The sequence below is a fragment of the Festucalex cinctus genome, chromosome 7 (assembly GCF_051991245.1).
Source record: "Festucalex cinctus isolate MCC-2025b chromosome 7, RoL_Fcin_1.0, whole genome shotgun sequence".
Taxonomy (NCBI): Eukaryota; Metazoa; Chordata; class Actinopteri; order Syngnathiformes; family Syngnathidae; genus Festucalex; species Festucalex cinctus.
The window spans coordinates 753,141-772,889 of NC_135417.1; the positions used below are offsets into that span (position 1 = coordinate 753,141).

At 41.4% G+C, this 19,749-nt stretch overlaps 1 protein-coding gene and 1 long non-coding RNA gene across 5 annotated transcripts in view; one reads left to right on the forward strand and one right to left on the reverse strand.

Moving 5' to 3' along the window:
- The window catches only part of LOC144022498 (uncharacterized), an 85,820-nt gene that overhangs the window by 33,541 nt on the left and 32,530 nt on the right, over window positions 1-19,749 (forward strand). The window lies entirely within an intron of this gene.
- rftn1b (raftlin, lipid raft linker 1b) overlaps window positions 1-19,749 on the reverse strand; it is a 73,451-nt gene that overhangs the window by 21,176 nt on the left and 32,526 nt on the right. The window contains exons 3-5 of one of the 2 annotated variants that reach the window (XM_077527356.1): window positions 18,352-18,529; window positions 11,619-11,727; window positions 5,186-5,558 (exon numbers count right to left, since the gene is read on the reverse strand). In XM_077527356.1, coding sequence (XP_077383482.1) covers window positions 5,186-5,558; window positions 11,619-11,727; window positions 18,352-18,529 — 660 coding nt within the window. Of the gene's footprint in view, window positions 1-5,185; window positions 5,562-11,618; window positions 11,728-18,351; window positions 18,530-19,749 lie in introns of both variants that reach the window. The other variant, XM_077527355.1, reaches the window with a different exon arrangement.

Sequence of the window (19,749 nt, forward strand, 5' to 3'; positions counted from 1 at the left end):
AGACTTTATCTCCACCAAGGAGGTTGTATTCAAAACCACAAGTTAGCATAGCATCCCTATTTTCTCTTCAGTAGCAATAAAAATAATTTGTGAAGCATTAAAAAAAACACAAATGACATGTTCCTGAAAATCAAAACACTTTGACATTGAAATCAGCATCAGAAAAGATTTGCGCTTATGTCATCCAATCAGAGGGGCTGGCAGAGTGACGTCAGAGTGCAAATAGCAATAGACCAACCACCGGGGAACGCCTCCTTGTTACTTCCTGGTTGGCTGTTGTCGGCACGTCCAAATATGAACAAGCTGGTGACCTATCGTCCTTGTGCGCTGCCCCGTGATGCACCGCAGGCAAAGTAAGCGCAGTGCAAAAAGGTGAAATGTTTTGCTCGTTTTGGTTCCTCACTCTACCGGATTGTGACCTTAAACAAAGAACGTCCTCGCTCTTGATTTTTGGCCTACTGTTAGACTTCTAAGTCGCTCGGTTCATTAAAACAAAGTTAGAACTTTTGGCATGTGACTCTTTGCTCCGTCTGTTCTGTATGATTAGCATACACTCCACTGGCGCGATATGTGCTGATCTGCAAAAATCCGATCCCCCTTTGTCGCTTCTCTTCTCTCCGACCCAAACGTGCGGCGAATTGAAAACGACTCGGAATTTCCTGCCATTGTTTTTCCAGGAATGCAGCAAGTTAAGAGGGAGCGTTCACACTGTAAGTTAATTTGCGGCCAGACTGAGTGAATAATGCATTAAAGGCTCCGCCGCCAGCTCGCTGTTTACATCAAGAGCAAGCGTATACATAATGCAGACGGCCTCGGGAGGGAGGAGAGAAAAGAGCGCACGTGTCCCCGTATCAAAGACGAGCCAAGTCTGACTTTTTTCAAACTCTTATTTTGGTGCAAATATTTTTGCTCTGCTTGCACTCGAACAGGGGGGGGAAGACAACAAAAGTGACACTCAGTGCCGAACAGATGAAGGAGGCGGTTAGCGAGTGCACCTGAACCACAGATGACCAGATGGACCAACAGAATGGGACACATCCAAAGACTGTCCCCACAATGCACACAGACTCACACACACGAAAATGAACAACACCTACACAAAAACACATAGACAAACACACGCACTAGAAAAATACAAACACACACAGACACACTTGGATGTGGCAGTGAGGCAGTCAGGGCTCGGTTCCGGTGTCAGCACGCCGGCAAAAATGAATCATTCATGAGCAGGTCCTGTCAGGCTGGTGTGACGGACGCGGCGGCCGGACGCCAAACTCTCCCCCCCAAATGTTGACATTTCATCCAGTCACTGCGCAATTCTCACGAGGCCCACAGCACAACATTGGAAAGCAAGCCGGCCAACGTTCTCCCTAAACGACACCCGCGCAGACATATCCGTCTTGGAGGACTCGTCATGGGTCACCGGCGTCATGCAAGCCGAGTCCCACACTTGATACAGAGCGATAGTACCGAGCATCGTCATACATTGATTGACAGGAGATCGTTCCATGCCACTTATTCACGTCGATAACCGCCATCTTGCACATCAGGAAGTTGAAGTTTACTGTTGATAAATAAAAAATGACGCATTGTGTATTTGAAACAACCACACAACTTTGCCTTCAGGTCTACTAGCTTAACACATTTTGGGAAATTCCTTAGACAGGTTAACAAATAGCATCAGTATCAAAGGGTAGAGAAACACATCGACATAATATAACAATACTCACAAACGTAATCTTTATCGTCTGATATTACTACGGCTTACTGAGAAGCTGAGACTGTTGAGGTATATCCCTATGTCTGTAAATACTGCCCCCAAGTGGCCATGGTGCATACACCACAAGGAGCAGCACAACGTCCATAGAATTGTCATGACTGTATGCATACAATCTCAAGGTCCCGCTGTATTCATCATTTACTAAATGTGAAGCTTCACCTCAACAGTTATCAATAACCACCAACTTGCACAATAGAAATAAACACAACAGATAGAAGTAATCAACTGAGTCATGAGTGCTTTTTAGTCCACATAAAACTACTACTAAGGAACGTATTGCTGCAGGAGACACAAACTAAAGATGACCGATTGTGAACTTTAGCTTTAGAGTGTGGATGTTACCGAAAATGAGGTCCAATTTTCAAATGGTGATGCGACATAAAGAAGATGATATCAGATGACGCCCAACCTCTGAGAGCGCAAACTCCAGATGAGCAGATAGTGAAGTGTTAAGATAGCAGATGTTTCTTTATCTACAACTGCCTTAGCAGCAAATAACATCAATCATTTAGCGGGGCCTAGCAGTTCACAGATAATAAAGACAAATAAGATGTCTTTGCCGAGCGCGTGCGACCTTCCTCTGATGACTCGGCATGTTATGCGGCTTTTAGAGTCGAAGAACAAGATGCCTGATCTGCGTTTGGAGCAAAGCACTAAAACGGTCATTATGGTGGTTTATGCATCATCAAATTAAAGTCCTCTTTCTGTGTAGTCACACTCGGGTCACACTATGTTCATGTCACTTCTGGGGGTAAAAAAAAAAGTTCACTAGATCCGTTTTGGCAAACTCTACCACCATCTGTGCTGGATATCAAACTTCCTGTTGAATTATTTGAAGTTTTGCCTCATTCTTTGCCTTAAGTCAAAAACAGGCAACAACAGCAGGAACGTGTGTGATAATCTATGATGCACCTTTTCTTTTTCTCTACAGTTATTTGAATTACTAATTAAACCTTGAAAGAAATAACATTGTCATCAATACATGAAACAAACTTAGATTATCATTACAATTACTTCCTAAACATACTTTAAATGACTATGAAATAGTATTGTATTCATTCCATCAAAGAAAATAACAAGGCAGAAGCAATAGGTGAGGCTAGCATGGCATTTGCAAGACATGAAGTTAATTGCCAAGATAATGGGTAGAGTATCATGAAACTAACAGTTGAACAATTATAAATCACTAAATTTAGCATGTTAGCATTAGCATATTGACAACGGTAATAGCTAGGTTACCGGCTAACAATCAGAAATATTAAGCACTGCATGTCATTATATTAGCATTACCATGTTAAGATAATGGTTTAACATGCCACACACATTCGAAAATTAAGAAATGTAAATTAGCATAATATCACGATTCAATCCAATTAGTCAAACTGTATCCCACCAGTTGTTTCATGAGGCTCTCCTATCTCCACGTAACAGTTAACTTTCTTGGTGTGTTCTGAAACCGGTGACTCACACTCAGCTTGTCTACTTCCTATCATTTCAAAAATAAGAGCTCATACCTGTTGAGCAGGTCACAAAAGCTTGGACTTGACAGCACACCTCCTACTCATCACTTCTTCCGCCTGACATGCTCTAAACTAGACTGCTCCTTCCAGAATTTCTCTTTCTCTTATAGTTCACATCCTGCCCGTGGGGCATAACCACGAATAACATTCAACATAACACTTTCAATTTAGCTTCAGCCTTATCACTTGATCTGACATACTCACCCCCAGGACATTCTGAACTACTGTAATCTTCTTTTAAGACAACCTGTACGTATGAGATGGCACCTTTTGCCAGTTATTCATGATAACTGCCACCTTGCACAATAGGAATAAACACAACTAATCCAAAATAATACACAGTCATACAAGTCCATGTCATGCACGGATGGGCAAGAGGCAAAGGACCGTGTGATTTAAGCTATTAATGTTACATTTGTCTAATCTGAGCCGGGAGAGCTCTTCTGGGACAGATCAATCTCAGCCTTCCAAGCTTTCCCTGTCACGTCTCTCTTCCTCTCTCTTGGTGTGCCAACGCTGGCCGCCACGCTCGGGATTAGCGCTGACAAGCCAGCAGAACCTCGAGGCGTTAGAGAAGGGAGAACATGGGAGCTTGGCACGGGGCTCCTCTTCACACACCGTCTGGGCGACTGGGTGCCAAGATGAACCAAGAAAGATGGAAGCCATCGCGACTCGGGAAGGATCTTGTGGGGAGGCCCAGATGGAGACACTGTCATGCCATGTTGCATACAAGTCAAGTCACACATACATTTACAGTATTTTACAGGAGCTGTATTTTTAGAGGCACAGTATGATTTGTTTTATCGAGAGGTGAAGAAGAAGTGGGTGTCTCCATCTGTTCAAGCTCATACATGCCGTTTCTGGATAGACGGTAGGCGTAATTCATGTGAGGCCTGCGAGGAACCCGACGAAACGGTTGCGGAGGATTTCACAGACGTCGTTGTGCTAATTGGGTTTCTGTTGAAGATTTTTTTTTAAGCGCAATGATTGTTTCTGAGACAGGATTACATCCCGAGGCAGAGTGTGATTGTGTAACGTGAGGCAATAGCAGGAAACCATACTGTGGCACTCATGTTTATGTCAACAGCCCAAATACACGTCAAGGCAAGTTTCGAGTTCTCCAATTTGTGTTGTGATTTGGCACAATTGACTCCTAATACTAGTGGGAGTGTGATCATTACGTCTCAGTAAATAATGGCCGCCACCATGTACACAGCCCCAAAAAAAACGTGCCCAGACACATGCAATTAAAGTACTGTATGCGTCACTCATGATTAATATGACTGCTCTGATGCACAGTTATTCATAACCACCACTAGAAATAAACAAAACTGAAATAACTCACAGAAATGATCCAAAGCAGTTGTGTCATTTCCCCGATTGGTCATGTTGACCTTTCACTATCTTAATTACGACTCGTTAGTGCTTTATGTGACATCCTTATCGTGATTGTTTGGATTTGTTAGGCAGGATGAAAATGTCCCGCCTGTCTTTGGGGGTCTACAAGCTGCGCACAGATTGGAATGATGACCTTTGCCGACCCACCACGGACCAATTAGTGAAGTGGGTAGGGGGGTATTACTTGCAGACACACGGAACAACACAAATGCTTCCCGGCTTCCTGCGCCATTTAAACCCAAACGTCGGAAATTCGGGACCAGGGTGAGAATATTAACATCCGTTACTGTTCTTTGTACTTCATAGTGACCTCAAATTATTTGATGGTGGAATGTATCAACATTGTCTTGCTTTGAAAGGCACAAGATGAAAATCCTGAATTTACTGTTTTGCAGAATCTATGTGAAATGGACTTCAAATTCTAACTATTGATTTTTTTTTTCCCGTGGAAAGTTATTGAAAGACAGTAACCATGGTTACCACTCACCATAGGTTCTCTGCTGGTATCTGGTCCTCTGCTTTGTCTCTGACGCACTGTCCTTATTGTTGTTCCGGCACGGAGACTCCTCCTCCGTCAGCTCCTCCGATATCGGCGATGAGGCGGCCGAGACCTCCCCCAAGCCCCCCGAGTGATTCCCGGAGTTCTCGCACGTGTCCGTCTCCTTTCCTGGACGACCGTGGCGGGCGGGACTGGAGGGGTCGGAGGGGCTGCAGCTCCCCAGAGAGCCGAGCACGGAGTTGGGGCTGGAGTGCAGAGACAGCGAGGGGGTGTCTGGTTCTCGGATCATGGTGCAGGGTGCCCCGTAGGGTTCCTGCACGAAGCCCACAAATGTCACACCTTGCTCAGCCGCGTCCTGGATCTGCTGTTGGGAAGAAAGACGCCAAGTCAGTCATAAAGTTTTAGGGAACAGTTAATAGCGAGAACGTGAAATTCAGCCCCCAAGCCGAGTTTCACTTATAAGAACTTGGGTCTGTCATGAGTACCGTCACAAAAAGTCTCAAGTAGCCAAAACGCACAGGAAGTCTGCTATTTTAGTTTGAAGTGGCCATATTGGGCTCATCTCCATTGATCTCTTCAAACAGAAATTGTCAGCTGGATGGCACACCCTGAAATTGGCTTTTAAATTCTGCCCCCTAAAGCCAGCTTCACACAGCAACAGGAAATTTGGTAGGCATGTGTTTCACTAGTAGACACACACAAAAAAAAAGTCTCAAGAAGGCAGGGGAAAAAAACAAAAACAAAACAAAACAGGAAGTCTGCCATTTTGGTTTGAAGGGGGGGATTACTTCAAAATCCAGCCCCCAAAGCCAGTTTTACTGAGCAAAATGAAATTTGGTAGACATGTCTATCATGAAGACACCCACAAAAAAGTCTCGAAGCCAAACACGAAAAGAATTAGGTAGCCTGCCATTTTGGTTAGAAGCGCCCATTTTAGTCATTTTAGGGTTTTTTAAAATAGCTTGGGAGCGCAACGTTTTTATTTTTCAAAATTCAGCCCCTCCAAGCTAGTTTCCCTAAGTAACATGAAATTTGGTATGCATGTCTGCTGAGAGAAGCCGCCAAAAGTCTGAAGAAGCCAAACCTACCAAAGTGTTCCAAAACTTAGCCAGGTTAACTTATTAACATGAAATTTGGTAATTTGTCTTTTATGAGTTCGAGGCCATGCCTGAAAATGGACATAAAGTCTGCCATTTTGGCTTGAAGCAGCCATTTTTGGGTCATATTGGACATTCTCAGGGGTCCTTCAAAGACTAACTCCCCCTAGAGATTTTGTTTGGTTCCTACTAAATTTAAACCACATGTGCTAGACAGACAGATGATGGTGGCAAAGTTCGATGAGTCATCATAAAAACCCAAACGCTACTAAAAAAAAGACCTTGACCAAATGTCATGTCTGTGATGCTGAAGAGACTCTTAAGTCACTCGCTATCTGCAGAAACTTAGAGATGCAAAATTGCCAATTTCCTTCAGGCTCTTCTGTTTTGTTCCTCCACTCATTTACTTGAAGAACCCCTCCAACACATACCCACATAATCCAATGTGTTTCTATCGACTGGCATTTTACGTCAATTGTACCGTCAAGAAAGATTGAGCCATTTGCTGTCGAAGAATGTTAATGGGCGCCATTCTCAGTACTGAAACACAGCACACACGCAAACACCCCAACGTTCCCTCAAAAAAAAAAGACGACGGCGGCCCTCCCCGCCGTCTCCATCTCCGTGATGGAAGAGAATAAAAATCAAATTGCAGGTTATTCACTATGAAATTAAATTGGAAAACAGTCAAATGGCTTCCCAGCCTTATTGCTTCATGCGAGGCGACGGCTGCCACGCCACGCTGCTCCTTGCCATGCGTCCAAATGGAATCACGCAGATAAAAGGTTGTTTTTCATTTAAGGCTAATGCAGGCAGGAGGGGTGATGGGCGAGGTGATGGAGGGCTCGGGCAAGAGATGAATGGATGGCACCGGCGCATTTGAATGAATTCATTTTCAATAACGCTATCGTCATTAACATCATTTTGTTAAAGGCCTTGTTTGACCAAGTAGAACACACACATTAATTATAATAATGTTATACAAAGCACACCCACAGTATTAGGTCGGCAATCTAATGAGATCTGCTATCAAAACATCTGCCTGAAGAAAAATAATAATGCTCACTATTGAATGACACTGTCAGCGGGTTATTCATTAAGAAATATGTTCATCATATTGTCACCGTAATACTGTGGCAAGAAATTTTAGCTTCTTTCCCAAGGTTGGTTCACAATCCTTGACTACTGTAAGATTATGTTTGTTATAATTGTAGCACATTATTTGTGTTAATTATTGTGTGAGTGTGCAAATCATATTGTATCATAAATGGAGTGAATCACATCGCAGTTGTAGTGAATCGCATCACGATAGTAGTGAATCGAATCATGTTGTAATTGGAGTAAATCGTACCTTAACTGAATTGAATCATATTGTATCATAAATGGAGGGAATTGTAGCAATTGATTAATTTGAACCAACCAACTAATTGATTAATTGGAGTTAATCAAATGACATTGTAATTGGAATGAATTTTACACTGTAAATGGAGTGAACAGCATCACATCTGTAGTGAATCAAATCATATTGTAATTGGAGTGAATCGCTTTTCGCAGCTTAATGGGAAAATTCACAACATTTGTTTGATCCAGGAATGGACCAATACATTTGCTGGTTCAATTAGAATTGCTAGTTAAAAAGTCCGATTCATTAGGCTGGGTATTGACAACAACCTCATGATACAATGCGTATCGCAACACAGGGGTCACGATACGATACGATACGATACGTATTGCGATACATGTGTAACCTGGCCTTCAAGGCGATACGTATCCCGAGATTTTACATTACTTTACATAAATTCTTATTAAAATGGTCATATATATACTGACTAGGTGTGTGACGATATATCGATATCGCGACAAATCGTGATACTTTGTCTCCCAATAGATTATTGATAATTACTTGGCGGGCAGCTAGGGGGAGCATGGCAGGGAAATGGACCAAAGTCGTCAAGCTAAGAAGACTCATGAGCTTAGTTTTTATTATTATTATCATTATTATTATATATTATTTATTTTTATTTTTATTATTATTATTATTATTATTATTTATGTATTTATTTATATTTTTAGATATATATATTTAGATAATGTATTTATTATATTTATTTATATTTTATTATGTTATGAATTATTATTTTATTATTATTATTATTATTATTATTATTATAGGATTAGTGTTATCATGGCGTTATTAGCTGAGCAATATATCGATAATCGTGGTATCGTTATTACGTGAAATAATCGTTATCGTGAGCCTTGTATCGCATATTGTATTGTATCTTGAGGTAGCCACAGGTTCCCACCCCTAATACCGACATATTTTTATTTGCTGGATGGCAAAAATGTTTTCTTCTTTTAATGTAAGCAGCGCTTCCGGTTTACCAGCAGCATTTTTTTTTTTTTTTTTTTTTTGTAGGAAACATTCAACAATTAGACGTGCATTCAAAAGTTTAGAGGGGGAAATTTTTCACCCCACAGCCCAAGACCCTAACTTTTTGTGAGCAGTGTATGATCTCTGCCTGATGACACAAAAAAAAAGTCCTGCTGATGTTTGTGCAATGAGCAGAGACCTCCTGGGATCAGGAATGATTGCTGCGGGTGTCACGGTGATATATTCATGACACAGTTGAGATATTTCCGTCTGGATCAGCCTCGAACAGATGCACCCGTCAGACGCGGCCTCGGGCGCGAGCGTTTCCCGCGGCGTAAACACCGAGAAGGTAGCGACAAGGTGAGCCAGACGCCTTTCAGGTCAAAGCACTTTGCGCCGCTCGCTTTCCCCTTCGTTAGCCAAGATGATTGCGAGGCGGAAACTCTGCAGAACAATATTCCGGAAACAGCCCGCCGGCCGGGTAACAACAGTTTTGAAATCTTCCCGTTTCCTCCGGGTGACGGTATTAAGGAGAAGGCATCTGAAGGTCAAGATGGAAGCCGGCGGATAATGACAGAGATTGAGAGAAAGCCAAAATAATGATAGAGAAGGAAAAAGTCGTCCCTGTCCTTCTCACTTGGAATAGAATTCCGGCATTCCCGCTCAGCTCAGCAGATGAAAACGATAAGCGGCGGTAATGAGGTCCAACAGGATGGCGGAGGCATGACTAATGGAAGGGCAAAGAGGGTTCGAGGGGGAAACTTCAAGGGGGGTGGGGGCAACATCACGGCGGTGGTTACATACACAGGTTCCACCGTGGAAAAGAAGATGATGAAGATAGAGATGTTTGTGTCTGGCAGAACTCGAATTAAGATAAGGCGTATCACATCCTAATCAGAAAAAAAACAATGTATCGTAATTGGAGTCTATCAGTGAATCATACGCTATCGTAACTGGAGTGAATCGTATGGTAATTGGAGGGATTCGTATCACATCGAAAGAAGAGTGAATCATTTCGCATTGTAGCTGGAGTGAGTCGTACTGTATCGTAAATGAAGGAATCCTACTAAATAGAGTGAATCAAATCGTATCAAAAGTAGAGTGGATCGTTTTACACAGCATCTGGAGTGAATTGTGTTGTAAATGCAATGAATCCTATTGTATCCAAACAGGAGTGAATCATATCACATCGAAACTGGTGTGAATGGTAACATAAAGTGAATCTTAATATATTGTAGCTGTTGTGAATTGTATTGTAAATGCAGTGAATTGTAACGTAAATTAATCAATCATAAATTGAGTGAATTCTATTGTAAATGGAATGAATCAGAGTGTATGAAAAGTGGAGCGTATCATACTATGAATTGAGTGAATGCTACCTTTGGAGTGAATTGTATGTATCATAAATGTAGTGAATCAAATTGTAAATGGAGTCAATCAGATTGTATCAAAAGTGGAGTGAATAATAATGAGTATTAGTTGGAGTAAATCATAAATGTAGTGACTGATTGTATTGTATCATAACTAGAGTAAATCATATCATATTAATTGGTGAAAATCGTATCATTAAAAGGATACTTGACTCGTTGAACAATTTTCAGCAGTGAAATGTTAATATTGTGTCTAGAATGAATTTGATAACTTCATTATTTTTCATGTACAATGAATACATTTCAAAGTCATTTTTCCACTTGCTGTCGACTGAAGATGACATCACTTGTGCTGAGGAAGTAGGTAACGGCCAATCATGGCTCACCTGTTTTCTGGGTTTGGTTAGTAAACTGAGCCATGATTGGTCGTTACCTACTTCCTCAGCACAGGTGATGTCATCATCAGTCAACAGCAAGTAGAAAAAATACTTTTTAAAAGGTAATTTTTTAATTGTACATGAAAAATAATGAAGTTACCACATTAATTGTAGACAAAATATGAACTTTTTGCTGCTAAAAATGTTTCAATGAGTCAAGTATCCCTTTAAGTGAATCTTTTACATTGTAACTGAAACGAATCATATAAATTTAGTGAATTCAATTACACTAAATGAATTGGACTATAAATTGAGTGAATCTTTTTATTGTTACAAGAGTGAAATGTTTCACAAATGGAGTGAATTGTATCATAGTGGTTCGTGTCGTGAATTTTGTCGTCATTGGAACGAATTGTATTTTCAGTAGGGATGTAACGATATCCAAACATCACGATACGATATTATCACGATATGAAGGTCACGTTCCGATAATTATCACAATACTGTGGTGGGGGTTGACGATATTTAAAAAAATCACATTGTAAAAAAAAAAAAAAGAGCTCATACTAAAAAAACACAATAATGTGCTTTTGTACATAACAGCAATGCATATAAACCACCTACAATCTCTAATAACAATATTGAGGCACTTACTTGCTAATGCAAGCACACATTGATCGTTTGACAAGCAAATTAGCTTCCCCTTCATCTGACAATTAGCATAGATTTTAAACATAGAAGGCCAAAACATCCCTAATAAAAATTAAATTGCACTAATAAACTAGACACTAGAGGGTGCTCGAACTGCACAAATGGAGATCAACCTGACTTTTTGAACAGATGTGTTCCTTTTAAATATTGTGAACATGAGCACGACAATATTGGGGCAGTTTTAATATCACAATATCACGATATTGCCCTCATCGTTACAACCCTAATTTTCAGTGGAGAAAATGTTGTTGTATTGTAGTTGGAATGAATCATATCACATCTTGAATTGTGTTTAGATAGTATCATAAATGCAGTGAATCCTATTGAATTGTAATTGGAATGAATCATATTGAAATGTGAGTGAATCGGTTTATAAGTAGACAATCGTAATGGGGATGTATCTTCGTAATTGTATTGACTATCACAAATGGTGAGAACCATCATACTGTAATTGTAGTGAATGTTAGTGTGATATCTTGTTTGCATTGTTACCTTCTTGACATATCCCTGGATGAGCTCGGGTGTTGGCACCTGTTCTGCGGGCACGCACTGCTCCAACTGCAGCCTGCACGGCGGGCACACCGCCTGCCTCCTGTCCGCCCTGCAGGGGGAGCACAACATTAGCTCCACTCTGACTTTGATGACAAGTTCAAATGGAGATTTCACTCTCAAAAAAAAAAAAGTGAATAACGTGTTGTTCTGCGCGGGGAGCGTGTAAACACTTGCCGCCGGCCCGGGATTGTTGGCCTGCGGGAGGCGACGACCACGACAATCTAACAAACTTAAAGACTCTCGCAGATGAAAGGCAAGACGCGCGACGGCAGGAAATTCCATGCAAATCTCCTAACACAAAACACACACACACACACACACCTCCCCTCGCACACAAGTGTATTCAAGCAGGCTGCTTTCTATTTATAAGAAGACGTTTCCCCTCCGTTCAATTCGCCCACGTCGGCCCCCAGGAGGAGAAACGCCGCCGTTTCCATGTCCCTGCTGCTCATCCTGTTGACAAGAAGCCCCGAATGGCCTTTTCCTCACCGCATGCGTGTGTTTGTGGGCGCGTGCGTGACTAGAGAGAAGTCACCCGATAAACAGCAGGGTGCGTTCGCACTTCTGGCTTTTGACCTCGCGTGCGGACAAGCTGACACTCGCTGACTTTTAACGTCTTATATGCACGGATGCAACCGGATGCCACTACAATCACTTTTACGTGGCTTTATTTGTAATTGAAGGAATTTGAGTATGTTGTAAGACATCAGGGCGGCACGGTGTTTGAGTGGTTAGCAGGTCCGTCTCCCAGTTCTGAGGACTCAGGTTCGAGTCCAGGCTCCGGCCTTCCTGGGTGGAGTTTGCATGTTCTCCCCGTGCCTGCACGGGTCTTCTCCGGGTACTCCGGTCTCCTCCCACATTTCAAAGACATGCATGGCAGGTTGATTGGGCGCTCCGTATCACATAATGGGAGTGAATTCTATCACTCAATTCAATAAATCGGATTATTTACAGACTTGAGGTTAAGGCATAGACAAGGTGCAAATTGTTTTGGAATCGGATTGTATTCGAATGGAGTATTTTTTCATCAAAATTGGAGGGAATCATATCGCAGAATCAGAATGAATCATTTGTAATCACAGTGGAAAAATTGCACAATTAGAGTGAATCTCATCGTAATTGCAGTGAATCGTATCGAAACAGGGGTGAATCGTTCCCTAACTCGAGCGAATCACCTCATAACTGGAGTAAATGTATTGTAAGTGGATTCAAGCATACCCACAATGGATTGAATCGCTTTGTATTGTATCACAATTGGACTGAATTGCATCATAATTGGAGCAAATCATTTTGGAAATGGCGAGCAACAATTGTACGCTTCTTTGAGATGATAAGTGGGCTGTAATTCGTCATCCTTTGTGCATTTTGACAGAAGAATGTCATAGAGCTTTTTATGAACACACCTGGGGAACTGTTTTCAATTGTGAAAAAAAAATTGCATAATATGAAAAAACCTTGGTGGTCTGGCGAGAGAGAGCATTGTGGATCAGTCGTCATGGTTACCGTTATAATAGCAAGAATAAGTGAATGTTATATTCACTTGCTCTGAAAAGATTTGTTAGAGGACTTGGCTGTCTTATTTTTTTCCACCTGACAATGTCTAATTTGTAAATAAATAAATAAATAAATTTATTAACATAAATAAAAAACAAAATAATCATAAAAAGAAATACTTATTTTACTTCCTAGTTTTACCTCTACTTTCATATAAAGTACATAAATAAACCTTTTTGGTGCAGATGACATCAAAAACTAACATAAACATGAATTTATGAATGCTACGTTGCATTTAATCTATTTTTACGCCCTTGTGCTCTGTTTGCGATCGTCCAGGGAGCGATACAAGCTATAGTTTATACACACACACGCACTAACATAATGGAGCTTTTTAAAATCTGTTCTCATGTTACTGCGCAAAGAAGAAGAAGCAAAGGAAGATGAAATGAAAAGCTTTTAGCATGAACACGCCATCGGATGGGGGTGGGGTGGGGGCGGAGTCCATTTTGTCATCCATGCGCTGAGAGTCGTGAAAATGGTTCCTTAGAGACAATCAAGGCATCGAGAGCTCTAATGCGGCGTAATTTGATTTGGACGGGAAAAGGTTGAGACCGCATCCGATAGTGCATCCGGCGTCGACGATTGAGGAGACTACGTTCTTCTTCTGCTGTGTGCGATTTTTGCCACCGGAGGCAGTATAATATAATCTTGTAAACACAAACAAGTAAGACTTCCACAACTACTGTTAAGTTACTCATTAAACGACTGTAATACTAGTCACTTTTTGCAGAGGATAAAGAATATATGCCTATGAGTATTGTTACATTGTCTCTCAACATGTATTGCTGAACAGTTTGTTCAAATATTAAAATTGCCACATTACTGCCATTTGTTAGGCCAGTGGTTCTTAACTCATGCAAACCCAAAACCGTGTAAACACGTTTTTAATACTTTGTCCTTCAATCCCAAAAACGTATTTACACGTTTGTTTTTGTGTTTTTTTTTTTTGTGTTTTTTTATACAATAGCATACAGCTTCTGACATGAAGAGGTGGCTTAAAGCACTGGTAGTTATTTAAAAAAAAAAAAAAAAAAACAGCCAGCAGGTGGCAGCAGAGTATGAGATCAGCCAGGGCCATGTTGCAACACGCTCTTTTTGCCAGTGTTTTCACCAGGAATGTGAATATTGATGAAACTCTAATGCTAATTGATGCAAAATTGAAAGAGATACAAATATACTTTTTTTCCTGATGAAAGAAGAGACTCTAATCTTTCTTTTGGTAGGTTCCATGTTTTTATAGCAATAGAACAAAATATTCTGTTGGCCTTGCAAAATCCGTCAAAATCCAGTAAAACAGCCAGGAGCGAAGGGGGTTGCTTCAGTGAAAATGCCTGGGACTGAATGAGTTAATAGCAGCCTAGTGGCCTATGAGACAAAGATATGCGGGGTGTTTTTCTTTCAAAGTAAATACACAATTAGCAATTGTCTTTATGTGTAGTTTGACAGAAAACTTCAACTGGGATTGGCACTAAACAGCTTGAAGCCTCTCACTATTTCAAAAACCAGCCAATTTGATGTTCAAATTTTCCAACTTTGCCCATTTGCATTTTCATTTGGAACCTATCCTTCCACTGAAAAACTTCCCCATTAACTCTATTAGTGTTCAGGTCTAAGCTGTGTTTAATATAAAATTAATTCTTTGGCTCCGTCTGGTGACATCTTGGAGCCAAGCAACTATGTTGAACTGCGGGGAGGAGCTTCATTTTGTTGTAGAATTGGAACTGAATTGAACTTCTATATTGGTTTGGGTGTCAATTGCAGATTTCCGCTACTCTCGGCATGACTCGACGGAAGGGGAAAATAAATAAGAATTGAGGGTATTAAAAATGAATGGCAAGGTGTCATATTGTATTCATGTGTGTTGGGTTAGGGACCTCCCTAAAATGTTCCCTAAGGTACAAGCGCTTGGAAAAAATTGGTACATTTCTAGGCATATATTCATTTATCGCAAGAAAAAACACAACCTTTGTGTTTGCATGTTCTCTGGGTACTCCAACTTCCTCCCACATTCCAAAAACATGCATATTTTTGCCTCATTGAAAACTAAATTGTCCATGTGGTGGACTAAGAGGAAATAAAGTGCAGGAGTGAGGGGGAGAAAAAGGAAAGAGAGTGGGGGAGTAATTGGGAGTTAGGGAAAAGAGGGATAAAGGGGGAGGAGAAGTGAGCGATGGAGTGACTCAATCTGGAGGAGGAACACAGGGTGGCGAGGGGATGGGGAGTCGGGGGTGAAGGAGTTGAGGGAGTTGGAGGAGGGAGCTAGAGGAGGAGGAGCAATGGGGCGTTGGGGATTTGGGAGGAAGAGTTGGGCCTGGTACAAACAAGCATTTTTCAAAGCTTACAAGATTTGTTGGGTTGTGACAGACTATACACATAAAAATAAAAATCAGGCACTTGTGTTTGGTCTGCTCCCATCATCTCAGTAAGAGCACCAAACATAGAAACAGAAAATTCCCAATTGTACCTGGCCTTAGGGAGTCATGGGGAGGCAGCGGAGGAGCAACTGAGCGTGGAAGATGAAATATGGGAGTCGGGAGGCAATTGGTAGAAAGGCAAGGCAGGGAAAGGGCGGTAGCATGTAAGCAAACAGAAGGGAGTGACAAAGTGAGGTTAATTAAGGGAGCCAAAAGAAAGAGGGAGTGACTGAGAGGAGGGAAATCGTGTTTGTTTGTCTTTGCATCCTGGGGGCGTTGATGTTCAAAATGGCAGCGCGACACCCGCACTATGAACTCTTGTCTTGGCGCATCACCAGCTCCGCCTGCTTAGGCGTCTGACAAACGTCGAGCGGCGGGGATGGGAGCTTCCTGCTGGGTCAGCACACCTGATGAACCCCCCTCACTCCTCCACTGAGCCCCATGAGGTGTGGACAACATTCACATAGTGTGGATGACTTGAATGCTTTTGATAGGAAAACATATCTGATCGGTGTTTTTGAGAACCCATTTAAGGCAGCTTCGCACGCGACCTTTTCCTTTTGTGACATCACTTCCTGTGAGATAAGTGGACATTTATGAGGCGCACTCAGCGCGCAACATAAAAGTCTTTCTCTCGTGCAACAGGCGACGACCAGGCTATAAAAAGACTCCCGGCGGAGAAGTCAAATCCCTCTGGTGCCTTTCTTCTTTTTTTTTTTTTTCTCTCCCCGCTCCAGCGCTCCCTCTTTCCTTCCTTGCAGCCGTCCATGCGTGGCCGCCATCCATCGCTATGACAACACAGCATGCCACAGAACATCGCTTCACATTTTCACCTGTTTGTGAGTCGTTTCATGCCGGCCTCTCACCTCTATTGCTCTGTAGTGGGGACCTCATTATCCCCCCCCAACCCCCCACTTCTACATCTTCTTCTCCTGCAATCTTTCAGTAATGATGAATACTTCCCATCAGCCATTGCCTGCTCAACTGTAACCACGCCACATAGCTGGCTAATGGAACGTCGGGAATTTGACAGTTGACATTTTATATGTTTCTGATGCGAGGTGCGGGTGTTAGGGGGGTGCAGTTTGTGCTTCACGTCAGTCAAGTGAGTTGTACTACTCGCTTGTCTTGTTTTCGAGCTATTTACTAAGAAAACCACATTTTAGGTCACTTTATTTCTCACAGTAATGTGGACGTAATTTTTATAAAAAAAACCAAAACATTTTAAGTAAAATTATTGAAATTGTATTTTAAATAATGTGTCCATCTCATCAAATTCCAAATTAAAATAATAATAAAAACAAAAATGACAGAAGAACAAATGTAATGCCACAGGATACAGATCATTCCAGTTTGCTGAATTCAAAATTTGAAAACTTGACAACGTGGATCAAATTAATATATTTAAAGGGATTGTTCGGCTTTTTTTAACATGAATCTCAATTTGATCCTCACCTCCCGTGTGTGCGATCAGCACTGACTTACCCCCGACAGCGTTCTGTGACACGCGTTCTGGTTCGGCGTTGGACGAGAGGAAAATAGTCCAGCAAGCTGGCTGGGGTCTCGGAAATAAAGCGTTTTTCTTCTAAAAACTATGTTTTCAAACGCGTGATACATTTCCATCACAATACTCTTTTTCTGAATAAAGTCAGACGCCATTACCGCCAGCCACTACTTTTCTGTTCGTTCGTTCGTATCACTGCGCGGCGCCCTGTAGAACGCTAACCGACGCACTGCAGCCAGCTAGCTGATACTTCCGCCTGAAGTTGTTTGCCTTTTTTTTTTTTTTTTTTTTAGAAGTGGATGATTTAATATTAAGTTTCAGAAAAAAACAAAATCCTGTTGACATTAAAATATCTCTTACCCCCCCAGCAACACACAATACAAAAAACATGGTAAATAGTATTATTGAGTTATTATGAAGCATGTTTGTTAAATAATGAACATATTTGAATATATTTTTAGATTTAAAAGTAAAAAAATCTGTCATCATAGTTGTTTATTTATCCATCCGTCCGTCCATCCATCCATCCATCCATCCATCCATCCATTACCTGAACCACTTATCTTCATTTCTTATTTTAGAGTACCATTGTGCTGAATTTGCAGCCACCCATATCGTCCAGAAATGACTCCTGATAACTTTGTGTCATTTTGTGTACTAAACGTATCAAAAGTGTGCTTACTACAGACTTAATAAGACAAGAAAACTGCATAAAATTAGCATATTAATAAGTAACAGATCTCACAAGATGATGCTCTGTTTCTAAAATCCTTTTTTTTTTTTATTTTATTTATGACGGGTGATTAATCTTTAAGATGTTCCCCCTTCATCAACTCCCCCCTGAGAATCTACAGAGTTCTCTCTGTGATTCCTTTTATCGTGGTGTAAATCTTATATTTTAGGCTACTGATCTAAACCACCCAGAGCTCACTCAGTAACACCCCCTACAAAACTTTGAAAAAGTCCGCCCATGTCTCTCATAACAGGAAACACACACAAAAAAAAGTTTCAAGCACCCATGTCCGAAATTGGACAGGAAGTCAGCCATTTTGGTATAAAGCAGCCATTTTGGGAGAATGGTATGTACAGCTGCATGTCGTGTAAAGCTTGAAAATGGCATACTCCATCTTTAAGTTAAACAGCAATATCTTACTCGGCCGATAAATGAGCGGGTAACTGGAACAAGGTGAGCACGTACCCATCGTTAACCTGGACCAGGATGGCGCGGTAGAGTTGATGTTGCGGGCTGTTGGACTCCGGGCCGCAGGGGTGGATGAACGGGTGGATGGCGGCCAGCAGGAAGCCCTGCTGGTAAAGCTCCCGTAACTGTTCCGGCAGCTCTCGCACCGACGACAGACGCAAGGTGGACGTCCCACCTGAGACACATCAACAGGGAGACTGTCAGAACAGGACATGTCACCACTGCTTTGCATTTTTAACACAGTTTCTGGAGGGATTTCCTATTCTTAAAAAAAAAGACACAGGACTGTAGTTTTCAATTGCTCATCATTGTCATGAGCGACGCATGGCAGCAAAGTTTGAGGTGTCACCATTAAAAAAGAAACTATAATAACTAGACTCATTTTTGTTCATTGATATGCACAACAACAAATTACTGAAGGACTGATGAAACACGTAAACGTCTTTGGCTGACATTCTTAAGCTGCAGCTGCAGCATCAGTTAACTATAATTAAAACTGTCCTACAAAAAAAAAAAAAAAAGATAAATAAAAGATCTGACAATTTGCAATTCAGATAGCAAAGTGATTAAGAATTCACTTCAGGTTGGTTTTGCTAAATTAGCCTCGGCGCTCCAGACCTAATCGGAGGAGATCAAAATCCAATCAGCGCTGATTGCTGACGCCGCACGTGCTCGTTGGCTCGGCGGTCCGACAGCAGTAGCGTTAGCGGTGGCTAACGAGCCACAATCAGTCAGCGTTGTTAAATAAAAACGCATTAGTCGCTCAGCCTCGGAGAGCAGGCTTTTACTAAAAATCGCTAAAATCGTCTTTGCCTCAAGTCAAAGTAAGGTCGAAGGGAGGCCATGGCTAATGTTGTGATGGAGAACTTGGCAATGGCTTGTGGGTAACATTTAGAGCAGTGATTGGTGAGATTATCAGCTGTGTAGACAGACAGTAAATGAACCAATTTCACTTAATTAATCCGAAAATGATTTTTATATAGTCACAGGCAGAACAATGAAAGGTCAAAATGCCAGATAATATAAAGAGGTCCAGATCTCCAAGTAAGTAAAATGGGAGGAGACTGTGATTTCAATATACAGTATATCACATTTTGGTTACATTTTTGGTGGGCCGTGAGAAAATAATAAATTCCCATCACTTCACTTTTGTCATGTCTAGGTCACAGGGTTAAGTTTGGGTTCATGACCTGTTAAGTTTGGGTTCATGACCGTGAGGTCGTGTCTGTTTTGAACTGATGTAACCATCATTTGGTTTCAACTGGAAAAACGCTATGTGATGTCATGAGCTTTGTGATGTCAATCTTTAATCCTTTACTTACTTTACTTAGTCACAACCAATCAGATCGATTCTCTGTCTGTAGTAGCTGTCTGATAAGTGTTTGGGTTTGTCGG